Source organism: Rana temporaria, assembly GCF_905171775.1.
Source record: "Rana temporaria chromosome 5 unlocalized genomic scaffold, aRanTem1.1 chr5x, whole genome shotgun sequence".
In the NCBI taxonomy this organism is placed as follows: Eukaryota; Metazoa; Chordata; class Amphibia; order Anura; family Ranidae; genus Rana; species Rana temporaria.
The window spans coordinates 90404-111134 of NW_024404465.1; the positions used below are offsets into that span (position 1 = coordinate 90404).

General features: G+C 48.6%; 1 protein-coding gene across 1 annotated transcript; it reads right to left on the reverse strand.

The window, feature by feature from the left end:
• Window positions 1-1407: 1407 nt before the first annotated feature.
• SCRT1 (scratch family transcriptional repressor 1) lies at window positions 1408-19770 on the reverse strand. The gene is made up of 2 exons (XM_040334340.1): window positions 17618-19770; window positions 1408-2479 (listed from the first exon to the last, which is right to left on the reverse strand). The coding sequence occupies exons 1-2, from the start codon at window positions 17727-17729 to the stop codon at window positions 1755-1757; spliced, it is 837 nt and encodes a 278-aa protein (XP_040190274.1). The 5' UTR covers window positions 17730-19770; the 3' UTR covers window positions 1408-1754.
• Between the last annotated feature and the right edge of the window lie 961 nt (window positions 19771-20731).

Here is a 20731-nt window from a genome sequence, read left to right on the forward strand (position 1 = left end):
AATGGACAGCTATGGAAATAACGGGCCTCCAACCTAGATGGACAGCTATTGAGATAGGGGGCTCCAACCTAGATGCACAACTCTAGAAATAGGGGGTTCCAACCTAGATGCACAACTATAGGGGGGCTCCAACCCAGATGGACAACTATTGAAATAGGGGGCTCAAACCTAGATGGACAACTATGGAAATAGGGGGCTCCATCCCAGATGGACAACTATGGAAATAGGGGGCTCTAACCTAGATGCATAACTCTAGAAATAGGGTGTTCCAACCTAGATGAACAACTATGGAAATAGGGGGCTCCAACCCAGATGGATAGCTATAGAAATAGGGGGGCTCCAACCTAGATGGACAGCTATGGAAATTGGGAGCTCCAACCTAGATAGACAACTATGGAAATAGGGGGCTCCAACCCAGATGGATGGCTATAGAAATAGGGGGGCTCCAACCTAGATGGACAGCTATGGAAATAGGGGGCTCCAGCAAAGTAATCAGTAAACCTGGATGTCATGTAAAAGATTGGCAACTGGATCTCCACATATATATGGCCTCTATCATAAACTGGTTTACATGAACTTTGAGCTGTCCTCCAACAACATCTCTAGAGATGGACCTCCACCAATAACTGTGTGAGTGTTCTATGTGAGGATGGATATGACTGTGTCTCCTCCTTTCTGATCTATACAGTTATGAGTGACAATATGTCATGGAGAAAGATGAACCAGACTTGTATAGTGCCAACAGCATAAGGTTCCCGCTAAAAAACGATTGTTCAGACTCCTCATTGGTACAATCACTTAATGGGTCAACATAATGCTGCTCTAGACAAGCTCCTCAATGACTAAAAACGAGGAGGTGTCCAGTGTGTGCGTTAAAAATAAATAGAATTGTATATAATATGTACAAGACACAACTGGGCCCACGGGCCAGCGGTAGTCATGTGACTCAACTATAAAAAACCCTCAGCTCCACCCCCGATCTACAACTCCTGGAGTGAGATCCTTATTGCTCCTTAGAATCCTTCAACCCAACCTCCATTTTATTCCTCCGTATCTCGTACTACCCATTTGTCTTATTGCTGCGGGTAGCATATCTACGTGAGTTGGGATGAAAGCTTTGTCTTAATTCTGATATCCCACATGGGAAAATAAAACCTAGCAATGGAAGTAAATGCTGAGAACGCAGGTCTGTTCAACCCTACAAAACGGGGATCTTCCAGACCACCTAATGAAGGCCTCTGAACCGCCTGCCCCCCCTCCCCCACACCCTAAAAACACCAGACCACCTAATGAAGGCCTCTGAACCGCCTGTCCCCCCCCCCCCCCCACACCCTAAAAACACCAGACCACCTAATGAAGGCCTCTGAACCGCCTGTCCCCCCCTCCCCCACACCCTAAAAACACGAGTCATACTTTGCCCTGCCCCTTTCCTAGCTTCCATGACTGATCGTTTATAATTAAAAATGATTGGATAAATGATAAGCAAATATTAATAAGGGTCCTGTGCATGACTTTGTAAAACAATTGCTTGCGATTTCTCCATGTGAGAAGTTTCCACCAGCCTTGGAAGAACATTGGAAGAAAACCAACTCGTGGAATAAGAGGAAAGACCTTCATCCAATCCACGCGAAGAAGGGGCGGAAGTGGGCAGCATCAGACCTGGCACATGGCCACTGAAAGGATGCCAGGACAAGCGAGCGACCAGAAGATGCCGTATCGATGAGTGTGGAATGGTGACGATGACGGTACCACCCTCAGTCTTCCATTGGGCTGAGCGGAGGCGCTACCCCCTTGTAGCAGGCCGACTCGTAGTGTTTGTTGAGATATGACTTGAGTGCGAAGGTCTTGCTGCATCGTTTGCACTTGTAGTGTTTGAAGGCGGAGTGTGTCTGCATGTGCGCGCGGAGGTTGGAGCGGTCGGCGAAGGCTTTTCCACAATGGGCGCAACCAAAGGGCTTCTCCCCGGTGTGGGATCTCATATGGCCCTGGAGAAGCCACGGTCGGCTGAAGGCTTTGCCGCACGTGTCACACTTGTGCTTGAGGTCATGGGTGAGTAGATGCATGGCCATGGCCGGCATGGACACGTATACTTTGCCGCAGGTGGGGCACTTCTTGGCGAGCTTACTATCCAGACTGCGGTGAGTCTGCTTGTGCCTGCTTAAATTGGAAGACGTGGCGTAACTCTTCCCGCACTCGCTACAGCTGTGCCTCTGGATGGAACGCCCCGCAGCCAAAACCTTGCGACGTGACCGCCCATCGGTGATGAAGAAGGCATCCACTGAGTAACCCTCGCTGACCGCTGTGTCTCCATTGATGTACCCCTCGGTGATCTCCGAGCGCGGGCTGTCCGGTGCTTCTGAGTCAGGAGCTCCATATTCACTGTGCACTGCTGTATAAAGGGTGTCTGGAGAGGGGACTTTAATAGCCCCATCGCTGTCCCCGTCATATACGGAGGGGGTAATATATTCAGTGATGTAACCTGGAAGAGAAAATTACATGAGGGTCATTCTAGCAAAACAAGTATTACTGGACATCATTATAGATCCTTTGCCCCTCCCCCACCATCCCTACAGGACACCGTTATATAGATCCTTCTCCCCTCCCCCACAGTCCCTACAGGACATCATTATATAGATCCTTCTCCCCTCCCCCACCATCCCTACAGGACATCGTTATATAGATCCTTCTCCCCTCCCCCACCATCCCTACAGGACACCATTATATAGATCCTTCTCCCCTCCCCCACCATCCCTACAGGACATCATTATAGATCCTCTGCCCTTCCCCCACCATCCCTACAGGACATCATTATATAGATCCTTCTCCCCTCCCCCACCATCCCTACAGGACATCATTATATAGATCCTTCTCCCCTCCCCCACCATCCCTACAGGACATCATTATATAGATCCTTCTCCCCTCCCCCACCATCCCTACAGGACATCATTATATAGATCCTTCTCCCCTCCCCCACCATCCCTACAGGACACCATTATAGATCCTTTTCCCCTCCCCCACCATCCCTACAGGACATCATTATAGATCCTTCTCCCCTCCCCCACCATCCCTAAAGGACACCATTGTAGATCCTTCTCCCCTCCCCCACCATCCCTACAGGACATCATTGTTAGATCATTCAACCCCCCCACCACCCCTACTGGACACAAGCACCTCCACCTACTCACTGATCACCAATGTAAGGAGCATTCTTCCCACTGATCACCAATGTAAGGGACATTCTTCCCACTGATCACCAATGTAAGGGACATTCTTCTCACTGATCACCAATGTAAGGGACATTCTTCCCACTGATCACCAATGTAAGGAACATTCTTCTCACTGATCACCAATGTAAGGAACATTCTTCCCACTGATCACCAATGTAAGGGACATTCTTCCCACTGATCACCAATGTAAGGAACATTCTTCCCACTGATCACCAATGTAAGGGACATTCTTCCCACTGATCACCAATGTAAGGAACATTCTTCTCACTGATCACCAATGTAAGGAACATTCTTCCCACTGATCACCAATGTAAGGAACATTCTTCTCACTGATCACCAGTGTAAGGGACATTCTTCCCACTGATCACCAATGTAAGGGACATTCTTCTCACTGATCACCAATGTAAGGGACATTCTTCCCACTGATCACCAATGTAAGGGACATTCTTCCCACTGATCACCAATGTAAGGAACATTCTTCTCACTGATCACCAATGTAAGGAACATTCTTCCCACTGATCACCAATGTAAGGGACATTCTTCCCACTGATCACCAATGTAAGGAACATTCTTCCCACTGATCACCAATGTAAGGGACATTCTTCCCACTGATCACCAATGTAAGGAACATTCTTCTCACTGATCACCAATGTAAGGAACATTATTCTCACTGATCACCAATGTAAGGGACATTCTTCCCACTGATCACCAATGTAAGGGACATTCTTCTCACTGATCACCAATGTAAGGGACATTCTTCCCACTGATCACCAATGTAAGGAACATTCTTCCCACTGATCACCAATGTAAGGGACATTCTTCCCACTGATCACCAATGTAAGGGACATTCTTCTCACTGATCACCAATGTAAGGGACATTCTTCCCACTGATCACCAATGTAAGGGACATTCTTCCCACTGATCACCAATGTAAGGGACATTCTTCCCACTGATCACCAATGTAAGGGACATTCTTCCCACTGATCACCAAAGTAAGGAACATTCTTCCCACTGATCACCAATGTAAGGGACATTCTTCCCACTGATCACCAATGTAAGGGACATTCTTCTCACTGATCACCAATGTAAGGGACATTCTTCCCACTGATCACCAATGTAAGGGACATTCTTCTCACTGATCACCAATGTAAGGGACATTCTTCCCACTGATCACCAATGTAAGGGACATTCTTCCCACTGATCACCAATGTAAGGGACATTCTTCTCCCTGATCACCAATGTAAGGGACATTCTTCTCACTGATCACCAATGTAAGGAACATTCTTCCCACTGATCACCAATGTAAGGGACATTCTTCTCACTGATCACCAATGTAAGTGACATTCTTCTCACTGATCACCAATGTAAGGGACATTCTTCTCACTGATCACCAATGTAAGGAACATTCTTCCCACTGATCACCAATGTAAGGGACATTCTTCTCACTGATCACCAATGTAAGGGACATTCTTCTCACTGATCACCAATGTAAGGGACATTCTTCTCACTGATCACCAATGTAAGGGACATTCTTCCCACTGATCACCAATGTAAGGGACATTCTTCCCACTGATCACCAATGTAAGGGACATTCTTCTCACTGATCACCAATGTAAGGAACATTCTTCTCACTGATCACCAATGTAAGGGACATTCTTCCCACTGATCACCAATGTAAGGGACATTCTTCCCACTGATCACCAATATAAGGGACATTCTTCCCACTGATCATCAATGTAAGGGACATTCTTCTCACTGATCACCAATGTAAGGGACATTCTTCTCACTGATCACCAATGTAAGGGACATTCTTCCCACTGATCACCAATGTAAGGAACATTCTTCCTACTGATCACCAATGTAAGGGACATTCTTCTCACTGATCACCAATGTAAGGGACATTCTTCCCACTGATCACCAATGTAAGGAGCATTCTTCCCACTGATCACCAATGTAAGGAACATTCTTCCCACTGATCACCAATGTAAGGGACATTCTTCTCACTGATCACCAATGTAAGGAACATTCTTCTCACTGATCACCAATGTAAGGGACATTCTTCTCACTGATCACCAATGTAAGGGACATTCTTCTCACTGATCACCAATGTAAGGGACATTCTTCCCACTGATCACCAATGTAAGGGACATTCTTCCCACTGATCACCAATGTAAGGGGCATTCTTCTCACTGATCACCAATGTAAGGGACATTCTTCTCACTGATCACCAATGTAAGGGACATTCTTCCCACTGATCACCAATGTAAGGGACATTCTTCCCACTGATCACCAATGTAAGGAACATTCTTCTCACTGATCACCAATGTAAGGAACATTCTTCCCACTGATCACCAATGTAAGGGACATTCTTCCCACTGATCACCAATGTAAGGGACATTCTTCTCACTGATCACCAATGTAAGGAACATTCTTCTCACTGATCACCAATGTAAGGGACATTCTTCCCACTGATCACCAATGTAAGGGACATTCTTCTCACTGATCACCAATGTAAGGGACATTCTTCTCACTGATCACCAATGTAAGGGACATTCTTCTCACTGATCACCAATGTAAGAGACATTCTTCTCACTGATCACCAATGTAAGGAACATTCTTCTCACTGATCACCAATGTAAGGGACATTCTTCTCACTGATCACCAATGTAAGGAACATTCTTCTCACTGATCACCAATGTAAGGAACATTCTTCTCACTGATCACCAATGTAAGGGACATTCTTCCCACTGATCACCAATGTAAGGAACATTCTTCCCACTGATCACCAATGTAAGGGACATTCTTCTCACTGATCACCAATGTAAGGGACATTCTTCTCACTGATCACCAATGTAAGGGACATTCTTCTCACTGATCACCAATGTAAGGGACATTCTTCTCACTGATCACCAATGTAAGGGACATTCTTCTCACTGATCACCAATGTAAGGGACATTCTTCTCACTGATCACCAATGTAAGGGACATTCTTCTCACTGATCACCAATGTAAGGGACATTCTTCCCACTGATCACCAATGTAAGGGACATTCTTCCCACTGATCACCAATGTAAGGGACATTCTTCCCACTGATCACCAATGTAAGGGACATTCTTCCCCACTGATCACCAATGTAAGGGACATTCTTCTCACTGATCACCAATGTAAGGAACATTCTTCTCACTGATCGCCAATGTAAGGGACATTCTTCTCACTGATCACCAATGTAAGGGACATTCTTCTCACTGATCACCAATGTAAGGGACATTCTTCTCACTGATCACCAATGTAAGGGACATTCTTCTCACTGATCACCAATGTAAGGGACATTCTTCCCACTGATCACCAATGTAAGGAACATTCTTCTCACTGATCACCAATGTAAGGAACATTCTTCTCACTGATCACCAATGTAAGGAACATTCTTCTCACTGATCACCAATGTAAGGAACATTCTTCTCACTGATCACCAATGTAAGGGACATTCTTCTCACTGATCACCAATGTAAGGGACATTCTTCTCACTGATCACCAATGTAAGGGACATTCTTCTCACTGATCACCAATGTAAGAGACATTCTTCCCACTGATCACCAATGTAAGGGACATTCTTCCCACTGATCACCAATGTAAGGGACATTCTTCCCACTGATCACCAATGTAAGGAACATTCTTCTCACTGATCACCAATGTAAGGAACATTCTTCCCACTGATCACCAATGTAAGGGACATTCTTCTCACTGATCACCAATGTAAGGGACATTCTTCTCACTGATCACCAATGTAAGGGACATTCTTCTCACTGATCACCAATGTAAGGGACATTCTTCTCACTGATCACCAATGTAAGGGACATTCTTCTCACTGATCACCAATGTAAGGGACATTCTTCTCACTGATCACCAATGTAAGGGACATTCTTCTCACTGATCACCAATGTAAGGGACATTCTTCTCACTGATCACCAATGTAAGGAACATTCTTCCCACTGATCACCAATGTAAGGGACATTCTTCTCACTGATCACCAATGTAAGGGACATTCTTCTCACTGATCACCAATGTAAGAGACATTCTTCCCACTGATCACCAATGTAAGGGACATTCTTCCCCACTGATCACCAATGTAAGGAACATTCTTCTCACTGATCACCAATGTAAGGAACATTCTTCCCACTGATCACCAATGTAAGGGACATTCTTCTCACTGATCACCAATGTAAGGGACATTCTTCTCACTGATCACCAATGTAAGGGACATTCTTCCCACTGATCACCAATGTAAGGGACATTCTTCCCACTGATCACCAATGTAAGGGACATTCTTCCCACTGATCACCAATGTAAGGGACATTCTTCCCCACTGATCACCAATGTAAGGGACATTCTTCTCACTGATCACCAATGTAAGGAACATTCTTCTCACTGATCGCCAATGTAAGGGACATTCTTCTCACTGATCACCAATGTAAGGGACATTCTTCTCACTGATCACCAATGTAAGGGACATTCTTCTCACTGATCACCAATGTAAGGTGCATTCTTCTCACTGATCACCAATGTAAGGGACATTCTTCCCACTGATCACCAATGTAAGGAACATTCTTCTCACTGATCACCAATGTAAGGGACATTCTTCTCACTGATCACCAATGTAAGGGACATTCTTCTCACTGATCACCAATGTAAGGGACATTCTTCCCACTGACCACCAATGTAAGGGACATTCTTCTCACTGATCACCAATGTAAGGAACATTCTTCTCACTGATCACCAATGTAAGGGACATTCTTCCCACTGATCACCAATGTAAGGGACATTCTTCCCACTGATCACCAATGTAAGGGACATTCTTCCCACTGATCACCAATGTAAGGGACATTCTTCTCAGTGATCACCAACAGGGCCGTCTTTACCATAGGGCGAACAGGGGTAGCTGCCCAGGGCCCTGTCACTGTTGGGGGCCCAAAGCAGAGCCGCCGGTTAAGCCCCTGTGCTGCCCACAAATCAGGCTGAAAATCATCAGCGGCACATTGGTGGTCATTGAGAAGAATGCTCCCTTACATTGGGGGCCATTGAAAAGAATGCCCCTCTTACATTGGTGGTCATTGAGAAGAACGCTCCCTTACATTGGTGGTCATTGAGAAGAACGCTCCCTTACATTGGTGGTCATTGAGAAGAATGCCTCCTTACAGTGGTAGCCTGTCAAATGGATGGACTGAGATCACCAGCAAGCTACTTTTAAACATAAACAGTCTTTATTGGTCTCTCAAAACAGGCGAACACAAATAGATTTCTTCAGAAAAAGTCAAGCAAACAGTTCATAGTCCTGGTATCAACAAACCACACACCCTGTATGGCTCCACCCCATGAACTCTATATTAACCAGTGCACTGCAGGTCTGCATTGCTGATCAACGTTGTTTGTTAAGCATTGTGTGTTTGAGTCCCTGCTTGCCGTGTGCTACATTATCTCTGTGTACCGACTTTGGCTTGTCTCCGACTACTCCTGTTTGCCTGTGACCCTGACCCTTGGCCTATCCCTTGGTTATCCTCGTCTGCTTGTTGCCCCGACCTCGGCTTACCCTCCACTATCTTGTGTCCTGTGTGCTGTTTCCCCTCTCTCCCTACGAAGCGTCACCTAGGGGACTCCGGGGGCCGTGACCTGGATCCAGCTGCAGCGAAGGCCATCCTCACCACTAGAGGCTCTGGTGAATACCAGCTGGGTCTTAGACTCAGTGCCCTGGGAAATCTTGGGCTCAAGTTGCCTGTAGGATCCCTGTTTGTGCCCCAGCGAAACTCTCCTCCATATCCACTCTGTCGTCCATCCGCAGCAGTCTGCTATAGGGTTCACTGCCTTGTGGTGCATCCCTGACTCCAACAGGGTGCACTGGTCATCTGGCCACAGGTGACCTGACACATGTCTTCAAAACTGTCCCAAAAACGGACCACAACTCAAATACTAGGGGAGTACACCTGCCATCCAGGACACATTCTCAGCATCCTGTATAGACAATTGAGAAGAATGCCCTCTTATAGTGGTGGCTATAGAGAAGAATGCCCCTTCTAACAGTAGTGACCATTGAGAAGAATGCCCCCCTTAGAGTGGTGGCCATTGAGAAGAATGCACCCCATCACAGTGGTGGCCATTGAGAAGAAAGCACCCTTTACAGTCCTGACCATTGAGAAGAAAGCACCCTTTACAGTGGTGGCCATTAAGAAAAATACACCCCTTATAGTGGTGGCCAATCAGAAGCATGCCCCATTACAGTGCTGACCATCGAGAAGAATGCCCCCCTTACAGTGGTGGTCAGAATGCCACCCTTACAGATATCTGAAAAGATCATTGGCATCATGCATATCACTCTGCCGTGGCGGTAGCCTTAGAGCTATGCCAGCACCATCGATGGAAAGGCCAGGCAGCCACAGCTCAATAAACCCCAAGAAACCTCTGAAGCTGGGGTGGGCAACGGTGGCCCTCCTGCTATTGTGGAACTACATGTCCAAAGAGGCAGTTCAAAACTGAAGCCTCGTACACATGCATGGTTTTCTCGACAAGAAGGCTGCTGGGAGAGCTTTCAGCCGAGAAAACAGTGTGTGTGTATGGTTTCTCGTCGGGAAAACTGCAGGGAATCTCGACGAGAACAATTGAGATCCTGCTTTCTCATTTCTCATCAGGATTCTTGTCGGCCTGTTTCCTGATGAGAAACCCGAGCGTCTGTATACTTACATGTTGCCGTGGAAACTTGCGCATGCTCGAAATGACTTTGACGCATGCGCGGTAGCTTCCAAAGGCATAGGTAGGGTGAAGCAAGATGGCGGCGATGGCATCGAATGTGATGAGCGCATGCTCGTCGTAGTCGATGACGTCACCGCGTTCTTGCCATTCAAAATAACGGCAGTTCTTTTGAACGGTGTGTCTGTACAGACGGCGAGCAACAAAGCTTGCCTGGAATCTCGTTAGGAAAACCGACGGGTTTTTTCCTGACGAGATTCTCGGCCGTGTGTACGAGGCTTGACAGTTACAAGCATGACTCCCATAGGCAAAGGAATGATCGGTCTTGTAGTTCTGCAACAGCTGGAGGAGCCCTATAATTCCATGGAACCCTGCTTGAGAATGCCTGCTATAAACTATAAAAGTGGACCTGTGTCTCTCTGGTGGGGAATGTTTCTATGGGGGCTCTTATACTTTCCCTGGGTATTTTTTATTTATTCAAATAAAGTGACTTCTAGAGGTACACAGTTCCAACGTAATAGTTTAAAGACCTGTTCTGGTCATCCCAGTAAATATTCCTGGCCATCTCAGATGGTTTGTGGCCATCTCCGATGGTTTGTGGCAATCTCAGATGGTTGGTGGCCATCTCAGATGGTTGGTGGTCGGTCATCTCAGATGGTTGGTGGCCATCTCAGATGGTTGGTGGTCGTTCATCTCAGATGGTTGGTGGCCATCTCAGATGGTTGGTGGTCATCTCAGATGGTTGGTGGCCATCTCAGATGGTTGGTGGCCATCTCAGATGGTTGGTGGTCGGTCATCTCAGATGGTTGGTGGTCATTTCAGATGGTTTGTGGCCATCTCAGATGGTTGGTGGTCATCTCAGATGGTTGGTGGTCAGTCATCTCAGATGGTTGGTGGCCATCTCAGATGGTTGGTGGTCAGTCATCTCAGATGGTTGGTGGCCATCTCAGATGGTTGGTGGTCAGCCATCTCAGATGGTTGGTGGTCGGTCATCTCAGATGGTTGGTGGCCATCTCAGATGGTTGGTGGTCATCTCAGATGGTTGGTGGCCATCTCAGATGGTTGGTGGTCATCTCAGATGGTTGGTGGCCATCTCAGATGGTTGGTGGCCATCTCAGATGGTTGGTGGTCAGTCATCTCAGATGGTTGGTGGCCATCTCAGATGGTTGGTGGCCATCTCAGATGGTTGGTGGTCATCTCAGATGGTTGGTGGTCAGTCATCTCAGATGGTTGGTGGCCATCTCAGATGGTTGGTGGTCAGCCATCTCAGATGGTTGGTGGTCGGTCATCTCAGATGGTTGGTGGCCATCTCAGATGGTTGGTGGTCATCTCAGATGGTTGGTGGCCATCTCAGATGGTTGGTGGTCATCTCAGATGGTTGGTGGCCATCTCAGATGGTTGGTGGCCATCTCAGATGGTTGGTGGTCAGTCATCTCAGATGGTTGGTGGCCATCTCAGATGGTTGGTGGTCAGTCATCTCAGATGGTTGGTGGTCAGTCATCTCAGATGGTTGGTGGCCATCTCAGATGGTTGGTGGTCAGTCATCTCAGATGGTTGGTGGCCAGTCATCTCAGATGGTTGGTGGTCAGTCATCTCAGATGGTTGGTGGTCAGTCATCTCAGATGGTTGGTGGCCATCTCAGATGGTTGGTGGCCATCTCAGATGGTTGGTGGTCACCTCAGTAAATATTCCTGGTTGGTGGCCATCTTTGAAGCCGTATACATGAACTCCTTTGAGTTGTTTCTCCCGTACCCTACCAATCCGAGGTGCGCAGTATAACCTAGACCCAGATCCTGCATTGTGCTCCTCTCTGGGGACAGTTTTGGGACTCATCCTATCATTGTCACAGTCTTGTGATGTCCCTGTGTGCTCAATGACCTTAATGACGTCCTTCCTGCCTAGATGATGAATTGTACAGACCCTGCTGTGTAGACATGGCAACCCCAACTATGGACAAGTGGGCAAAAAAAAGAACTGTGGATGAGCTGAAAATAGTTCTGGCTGCATTGCAGTAATGGAGAGCCACCCACATGGACGGTATGGGCCAATGTATGGCGGTCTTCTCCGTAATGTGACATCCTGTGGGAGGATAGACATGGAGGGGGCTCCATGTGACAGAATTCTATTTGGCTGAACATTCTGTACGGTATCCATACATTTTTGGCCAGTGTTACGCACCTTTATGTAACGCACTCAGTACTGCCCCCTTGTGCCCTCTCTCAGCAGATGTTGACTCCCCCCCCCTTGTTTCCTCAGTCTCTCCGCTTCTTCTCGATTTCCCTCACCTCAGCAGATTCTCTCCGCCGTGTACCCTACCGTTCTTCTCACTGGTGTCCTTCATCCCACCACAAGTTTCATGACCCACTTCTGTATGCACCCCCCAGATGTGATGAGTAGAGGATTCCTCCGCATAGCAGAGGGCACACACAGGCAACAGCCGGGGAAGGGGTGACCTTGGCACGGGGGGGGGGGCAGCTGCCGGCTATGGAGTTGAGTTAAGCCCTGTTGCTTGCCTTGGCCTCCATCTTTGTTCCTTCTTCATAAAAGCCAAAAAAGAAAATACCTCTCCCCCTTTCTATTTACCCCCGGGGGGGGTGGTGGAGGGGCGGCTCAGGGCCGGGATCTGAGTCGTGATGTGATCTCGGCATCCCGCCGGACAAAAACAGGTTAAATTTTGTTCTGCAATGCCCAAAGCTGCGCAATCAGCGAATTTCCCAAAATAGCATCTCGCCTGGCTCTTTTTTTTATTCACTCCAAAACAATGAAATTCCAGCAGTTCTGAGCCCCCTCTCCCCTCCTCCGCCTCCCTCCCTCCGGAATATCTCAAGGTCAGACGCAGAATGGTGGGACCCCCCATGTCCATGCACAGGGACAGGGGGGACGGGGACATTGGTCGGGAAGTCATTCGATGTCATTATTCCCATTATAATTGGGGGAAGGATCCGGCCCCCCCCCCCCCCCATACACACTCACTCCCGGTGCCCTTGAATGGATGCAGATAATATTCTCCCCCCCCCACCTTCTCCTCACCCAGCTGCCGTTCTCCCCAAGCTCTAAATATAGTCGCAGATCCGCTGCAGAGCATTCTGTGTATATGTCTGAGGCTGCAGAGCGTTCTGTGTATATGTCTGAGGCTGCAGAGCATTCTGTGTATATGTCAGAGCCTGCAGAGCGTTCTGTGTATATGTCTGAGGCTGCAGAGCATTCTGTGTATATGTCAGAGGCTGCAGAGCATTCTGTGTATATGCCAGAGGCTGCAGAGCATTCTGTGTATATGTCAGAGGCTGCAGAGCATTCTGTGTATATGTCAGAGCCTGCAGAGCGTTCTGTGTATATGTCTGAGGCTGCAGAGCATTCTGTGTATATGTCAGAGGCTGCAGAGCATTCTGTGTATATGTCAGAGGCTGCAGAGCATTCTGTGTATATGTCAGAGGCTGCAGAGCATTCTGTCTATATGTCAGAGGCTGCAGAGCATTCTGTGTATATGTCAGAGGCTGCAGAGCATTCTGTGTATATGCCAGAGGCTGCAGAGCGTTCTGTGTATATGTCTGAGGCTGCAGAGCATTCTGTGTATATGCCAGAGGCTGCAGAGCATTCTGTGTATATGCCAGAGGCTGCAGAGCATTCTGTGTATATGCCAGAGGCTGCAGAGCATTCTGTGTATATGCCAGAGGCTGCAGAGCATTCTGTGTATATGCCAGAGGCTGCAGAGCATTCTGTGTATATGTCAGAGGCTGCAGAGCATTCTGTGTATATGTCAGAGGCTGCAGAGCATTCTGTGTATATGCCAGAGGCTGCAGAGCATTCTGTGTATATGTCAGAGGCTGCAGCGCATTCTGTGTATATGCCAGAGGCTGCAGAGCGTTCTGTGTATATGTCTGAGGCTGCAGAGCATTCTGTGTATATGCCAGAGGCTGCAGAGCATTCTGTGTATATGCCAGAGGCTGCAGAGCGTTCTGTGTATATGTCTGAGGCTGCAGAGCATTCTGTGTATATGCCAGAGGCTGCAGAGCATTCTGTCTATATGTCAGAGGCTGCAGAGCATTCTGTGTATATGCCAGAGGCTGCAGAGCATTCTGTGTATATGTCAGAGCCTGCAGAGCGTTCTGTGTATATGTCTGAGGCTGCAGAGCATTCTGTGTATATGCCAGAGGCTGCAGAGCATTCTGTGTATATGCCAGAGGCTGCAGAGCGTTCTGTGTATATGTCTGAGGCTGCAGAGCATTCTGTGTATATGCCAGAGGCTGCAGAGCATTCTGTGTATATGTCAGAGGCTGCAGAGCATTCTGTGTATATGCCAGAGGCTGCAGAGCATTCTGTGTATATGTCAGAGCCTGCAGAGCGTTCTGTGTATATGTCTGAGGCTGCAGAGCATTCTGTGTATATGTCAGAGGCTGCAGAGCATTCTGTGTATATGTCAGAGGCTGCAGAGCGTCCTGTGTATATGTCTGAGGCTGCAGAGCATTCTGTGTATATGTCAGAGCCTGCAGAGCGTTCTGTGTATATGTCTGAGGCTGCAGAGCATTCTGTGTATATGTCAGAGGCTGCAGAGCATTCTGTGTATATGCCAGAGGCTGCAGAGCATTCTGTGTATATGTCAGAGGATGCAGAGCATTCTGTGTATATGCCAGAGGCTGCAGAGCATCCTGTGTATATGCCAGAGGCTGCAGAGCATTCTGTGTATATGTCAGAGGCTGCAGAGCATTCTGTGTATATGCCAGAGGCTGCAGAGCATTCTGTGTATATGTCAGAGCCTGCAGAGCGTTCTGTGTATATGTCTGAGGCTGCAGAGCATTCTGTGTATATGTCAGAGGCTGCAGAGCATTCTGTGTATATGTCAGAGGCTGCAGAGCGTCCTGTGTATATGTCTGAGGCTGCAGAGCATTCTGTGTATATGTCAGAGGCTGCAGAGCGTTCTGTGTATATGTCTGAGGCTGCAGAGCATTCTGTGTATATGTCAGAGGCTGCAGAGCATTCTGTGTATATGCCAGAGGCTGCAGAGCGTTCTGTGTATATGTCTGAGGCTGCAGAGCATTCTGTGTATATGTCAGAGCCTGCAGAGCGTTCTGTGTATATGTCTGAGGCTGCAGAGCATTCTGTGTATATGTCAGAGGCTGCAGAGCATTCTGTGTATATGCCAGAGGCTGCAGAGCATTCTGTGTATATGTCAGAGGCTGCAGAGCATTCTGTGTATATGTCAGAGGCTGCAGAGCATTCTGTGTATATGCCAGAGGCTGCAGAGCATTCTGTGTATATGTCAGAGCCTGCAGAGCATTCTGTGTATATGCCAGAGGCTGCAGAGCATTCTGTGTATATGTCAGAGCCTGCAGAGCATTCTGTGTATATGCCAGAGGCTGCAGAGCATTCTGTGTATATGTCAGAGCCTGCAGAGCATTCTGTGTATATGTCTGAGGCTGCAGAGCATTCTGTGTATATGTCAGAGGCTGCAGAGCATTCTGTGTATATGCCAGAGGCTGCAGAGCATTCTGTGTATATGTCAGAGCCTGCAGAGCATTCTGTGTATATGTCTGAGGCTGCAGAGCATTCTGTGTATATGTCAGAGGCTGCAGAGCATTCTGTGTATATGTCAGAGGCTGCAGAGCATTCTGTGTATATGTCAGAGGCTGCAGAGCATTCTGTGTATATGTCAGAGGCTGCAGAGCATTCTGTGTATATGTCAGAGGCTGCAGAGCATTCTGTGTATATGTCAGAGCCTGCAGAGCATTTTGTGTATATGCCAGAGGCTGCAGAGCATTCTGTGTATATGCCAGAGGCTGCAGAGCATTCTGTCTATATGTCAGAGGCTGCAGAGCATTCTGTGTATATGTCAGAGGCTGCAGAGCATTCTGTGTATATGTCAGAGCCTGTAGAGCATTCTGTGTATATGTCAGAGGCTGCAGAGCATTCTGTGTATATGTCAGAGGCTGCAGAGCATTCTGTGTATATGTCAGAGCCTGCAGAGCATTCTGTGTATATGCCAGAGCCTGCAGAGCGTTCTGTGTATATGCCAGAGCCTGCAGAGCATTCTGTGTATATGCCAGAGGCTGCAGAGCATTCTGTGTATATGTCAGAGGCTGCAGAGCATTCTGTGTATATGCCAGAGGCTGCAGAGCATTCTGTGTATATGTCAGAGGCTGCAGAGCATTCTGTGTATATGTCAGAGCCTGCAGAGCATCTTGTGTATATGCCAGAGCCTGCAGAGCATTCTGTGTATATGCCAGAGGCTGCAGAGCATTGCATGTAAATATGACCCATGGCAGAGCATTCTCCATATAGGTGACCCATGGCAGAGCATTCTATGTATATGAGACCCATATGAGAGCATTCTACATATAGGGGACGCATAGCAGAACATACGCTGTATAGGTGACCCATAGCAGAGCAATATATGTATAGGTGACCCAAGTCTAAGTCAGAGCTTCCTATGTATAGGTGACCCGTAGCAGAGCATTCTATGTATAGGTGACCTGTGGCAGAGCATTATATGTATAGGTGACCCATAGCAGAGCAATATATGTATAGGTGACCCATAGCAGAGCATTCTATGTATAGGTGACCTATTGCAGAGCATTCTATGTATAGGTTACTTATGTCAGAGCATTCTATGTATAGGTGACCTGTAGCAGAGCATTATATGTATAGGTGACCTATAACAGAGCATTCTCTCTATATGTGACCCATGGTGGAGCATTTTTTTTATAGGTACCCCCATGGCCAAGTACTCTCTGTACAGGTGGCCCATAGCAGAGCACGTTGTGTACAGGTGGCCCATAGCAGAGCACTTTGTGTACAGGTGGCCCATAGCAGAGCACTTTGTGTACAGGTGGCCCATAGCAGAGCACTTTGTGTACAGGTGGCCCATAGCAGAGCACGTTGTGTACAGGTGACCCATAGCAGAGCACGTTGTGTACAGGTGGCCCATAGCAGAGCACGTTGTGTACAGGTGGCCCATAGCAGAGCACTTTGTGTACAGGTGGCCCATAGCAGAGCACTTTGTGTACAGGTGGCCCATAGCAGAGCACGTTGTGTACAGGTGGCCCATAGCAGAGCACTTTGTGTACAGGTGGCCCATGGTGGAGCATTGTGCGGTGGTGGAACACTGCGGAGGACTGTAGATTTTTGGATGTGTCAGGGATTGCAGAGCACTGCGTGTGTTTGCAGCACATGGCGTGTGGATCCCGGGACATGCCGCAGTCAGCTGTTTGCTGGGTACTGCAGAGTTGTGTCCTCACATGTGCAGTGCGGGGACTTTAGGGACACAGTGGGGACTACTTGCCAACATCGGTCTAATGTGCGACAGTCCGTAATGACCAATCAGTGTTGGCGGGCCTAGGGGGAGACCAACTAATGAGAGCACAACTGGTGCTCAGGGTCACTGCTGCTCCAAGGGGATGACCCCCAATTATGGGATAAAAGCTGTGTCAGATATCTGCCCCCCCCCATCGCCCCATCGCCCCATCGCTGTGTGTGAACTCGGATTACCCCTTTGCTGTGTATGTGTCATGGTGTGTTCGGTTGGGTTCTCCTCTACAAGTCTTGGCCTTACTAGGTAACATACATGAAGAGCCATGTGCCCTGTGAGGGTCACCCATCCACCAATGCCCAGTACTGGCCCCTAAGGGTTTATAGGGTCTAGGGGGTGGAGATGGAGCTCACCTTTGTCGGAGATATGCGCAGTGAAGTCTGACCGATGCCTGACATACGCACTCTCGCTGTCAGTCGAGCAGAAGCCGTCCTTTACCTTTTTCACCAGAAAGGACCTTGGCATTGTTCCTCTTCCCCTCCAGAGGTGAAAGGTCGGAGCAGGGTCAGGGAGGAGGAGAGGGTTATGGAAGTGAAAAGAAGAATGAAGAAAGATACTGAAGGAGGGACATCAACTGCAGTTCTCCTCCACGCTCCCCGACACGGGACACCAAATGTTCTGTTGGGTCAGAGAGATGGAACCAGTGGAGGGAAAGGGGTAGAGTCCCAACCCTCAGAATAAGGAGAACCTCTGCTGGGCACCATCAGGTCTCTGGAGGTCGGCACTGGACACAAGTCTGGATGTTTCCCCAGATACCAGCAGGAGCTTGGGTGGTCCCCCAGATTCTGGTATGGGACAGGAGCTTGGGTGGTCCCCCAGATTCTGCCGCAGGACAGTAAGTTGGATAGACCCCAAAATTCCAGCACTGGAAAGCAGCCCAGAGGACCCTCTAGATTTAGGCACTGGACAGGAGCTTGGATGGTCCCCCAGATTCTGGTATGGGACAATAGTTTGGATGGTCCCCCAGATTCTGGTATGGGACAGGAGCTTGGATGGTCCCCCAGATTCTGGTATGGGACAGGAGCTTGGATGGTCCCCCAGATTCTAGTATGGGACAGGAGCTTGGATGGTCCCCCAGATTCTGGTATGGGACAGGAGCTTGGATGGTCCCCCAGATTCTGGTATGGGACAGGAGCTTGGATGGTCCCCCAGATTCTGGTATGGGACAGGAGCTTGGATGGTCCCCCAGATTCTGACACTGGACAGCAGTTTGGAAGAGTCTCTAGATGTTAGCACCGGACAGCAACTTGTATGATCCTCCAGGTTTCAGCACTGGACAGCAGCCTGTATGATCCTCCAGGTTTCAGCACTGGACAGCAGCTTGTATGATCCTCCAGGTTTCAGCACTGGACAGCAGCTTGTATGATCCTCCAGGTTTCAGCACTGGACAGCAACTTGTATGATCCTCCAGGTTTCAGCACTGGACAGTAGTTTGGATGGTCCCCCAGATCTCGAGAAAGGATAGCAGCTTGGATGGTCCCCCAGATTTCCGCACTGGACAGCAGTTTGCTGGATGATTCCCCAGATTGCAGTTTTGAATGCAAGCCTGGATAAACTCATAGATTTCAGCAGTGGGCAACAACTTGATGATCCCTCAGATTTCAGCATTGGACAGCAGCCTGTATGATCTTCCAGGTTTCAGTTCTGGACAGCAGCTTGTATGATCTTCCAGGTTTCAGTTCTGGACAGCAGCCTGTATGATCTTCCAGGTTTCAGTTCTGGACAGCAGCTTGTATGATCTTCCAGGTTTCAGCACTGGACAGCAGCTTGTATGATCCTCCAGGTTTCAGCACTGGACAGCTCCCAGGAGCAGCAGGCCCCCCACATTCCTCTGTACCTGTGCTGTCCTGCACCTTGCTGTGTGTCCTGGTGGTCTCCCAGGTGTCTTGGTTGGGGGGGTCTCTCTTGCCTTGCGCTGTATCTTCTGCTGTCTCAGTATCCTTGTCAGTCTGTTGCTATTCGTGCCTCTCCATCAATTCTGCATCATTCCCTTTTTTTTTTTGCTGTCTTTCCCCCTCCTGGCTTTTCTCCTTTCTCGCAGCTCCTCCTCCTTCCACGGATCTCTCCTTCTATAGAGCCGTCATCCCCTCACACGGCTTCCATGCCTCCTCTCCTTCTATAGAGCCGTCATCCCCTCACACGGCTTCCATGCCTCCTTTCCTTCTATAGAGCCGTCATCCCCTCACACGGCTTCCATGCCTCCTTTCCTTCTATAGAGCCGTCATCCCCTCACACGGCTTCCATGCCTCCTTTCCTTCTATAGAGCCGTCATCCCCTCACACGGCTTCCATGCCTCCTTTCCTTCTATAGAGCCGTCATCCCCTCACACGGCTTCCATGCCTCCTTTCCTTCTATAGAGCCGTCATCCCCTCACACGGCTTCCATCCCTCCTTTCCGAGGCGTTTTCCTCTCCTTCCTTCCTGCTCCAGTGCTCGGGATGTGTGAAGGCTTTCCACTTCAGCTGCTCCATTTAAAGGGCTGTGATCAGGTGCTGCTGCGGGATGGCCTGCCGTGATATCCCAGAATTCCCGGGGGAGCCCCCACATCTTTATTACATCTTCCTCCCCATCTCTGCAGACAGGGGGGGGGGGTGAGCCCGAGGGAGGAAGAGGGGGGGGATTCCCCGAAAACTATTCTGTCTCTTTGTCTTGTCATCTCCTCTGTCTGTCCCTCTGATCCCTACATTCCCAGAGGATTATTTGGTGCATTGTAGAGAGGATACAAAGCTTTGCAGTAAATGAAATGTAGGCCTCTGGTATCCCCTCCATCACCTGGAGTCAGTGGATGGGGCTTAGATCACTGTAAGGGTTAAGTTAGCCATACAATGGGGTAGATTCAGGTAGGGGCGCGCAATGATACGGCGGCGCAGCATATCGTATTTACGCTACGCCGCCGTAACTTACAGGAGCAAGTGCTGTATTCACAAAGCACTTGCTCCGTAAGTCGCGGCGGCGTAGCGTAAATGGGGCCGGCGTAAGCCCGCCTAATTCAAATGTGTAAGGGGGGGCGTGTTTTATGCTAATGTGTGATGACCTGACGTGATTGACGTGTTTTACGAACGGCGCATGCGACATCCATGTACATATCCCAGAGTGCATTGCTCTCAAGTACGGGGCAACGACGTATTGGTTTCGACGTGAACGTAAATTACGTCCAGCCCTATTCGCGAACGACTTACGCAAATGGCGTAAAAAATTCAAATTTCGAAGCGGGAACGACGTCCATACTTAACATTGGCTACGCCTCCTAATAGCAGGAACAACCTTACGCTGAAAAAGCCTAACGTAAACAAAGTAACTAAATTGCGCCAGGCGTACGTACGTTTGTGAATCGGCGTATCTAGGTAATTTGCATACTCTACGCCGACAACGGAAGCGCCCCTAGCGGCCAGCGTCAGAATGCACCCTAAGATACGACGGTGTAAGAGATTTATGCCAGTCGTATCTTAGGCTAATGTCGGCGTATCT

What these genes read in the sequence shown, in the direction of transcription:
- SCRT1 (XM_040334340.1), bottom strand. Translation starts at nt 17,729, where the DNA reads ATGCCAAGGTCCTTTCTGGTGAAAAAGGTAAAGGACGGCTTCTGCTCG. An exon ending in TGCGCATATCTCCGACAAAG is followed by an intron (nt 2,480 to 17,617) that starts GTGAGCTCCATC and finishes TTTCTCTTCCAG; the next exon opens with GTTACATCACTGAATATATT.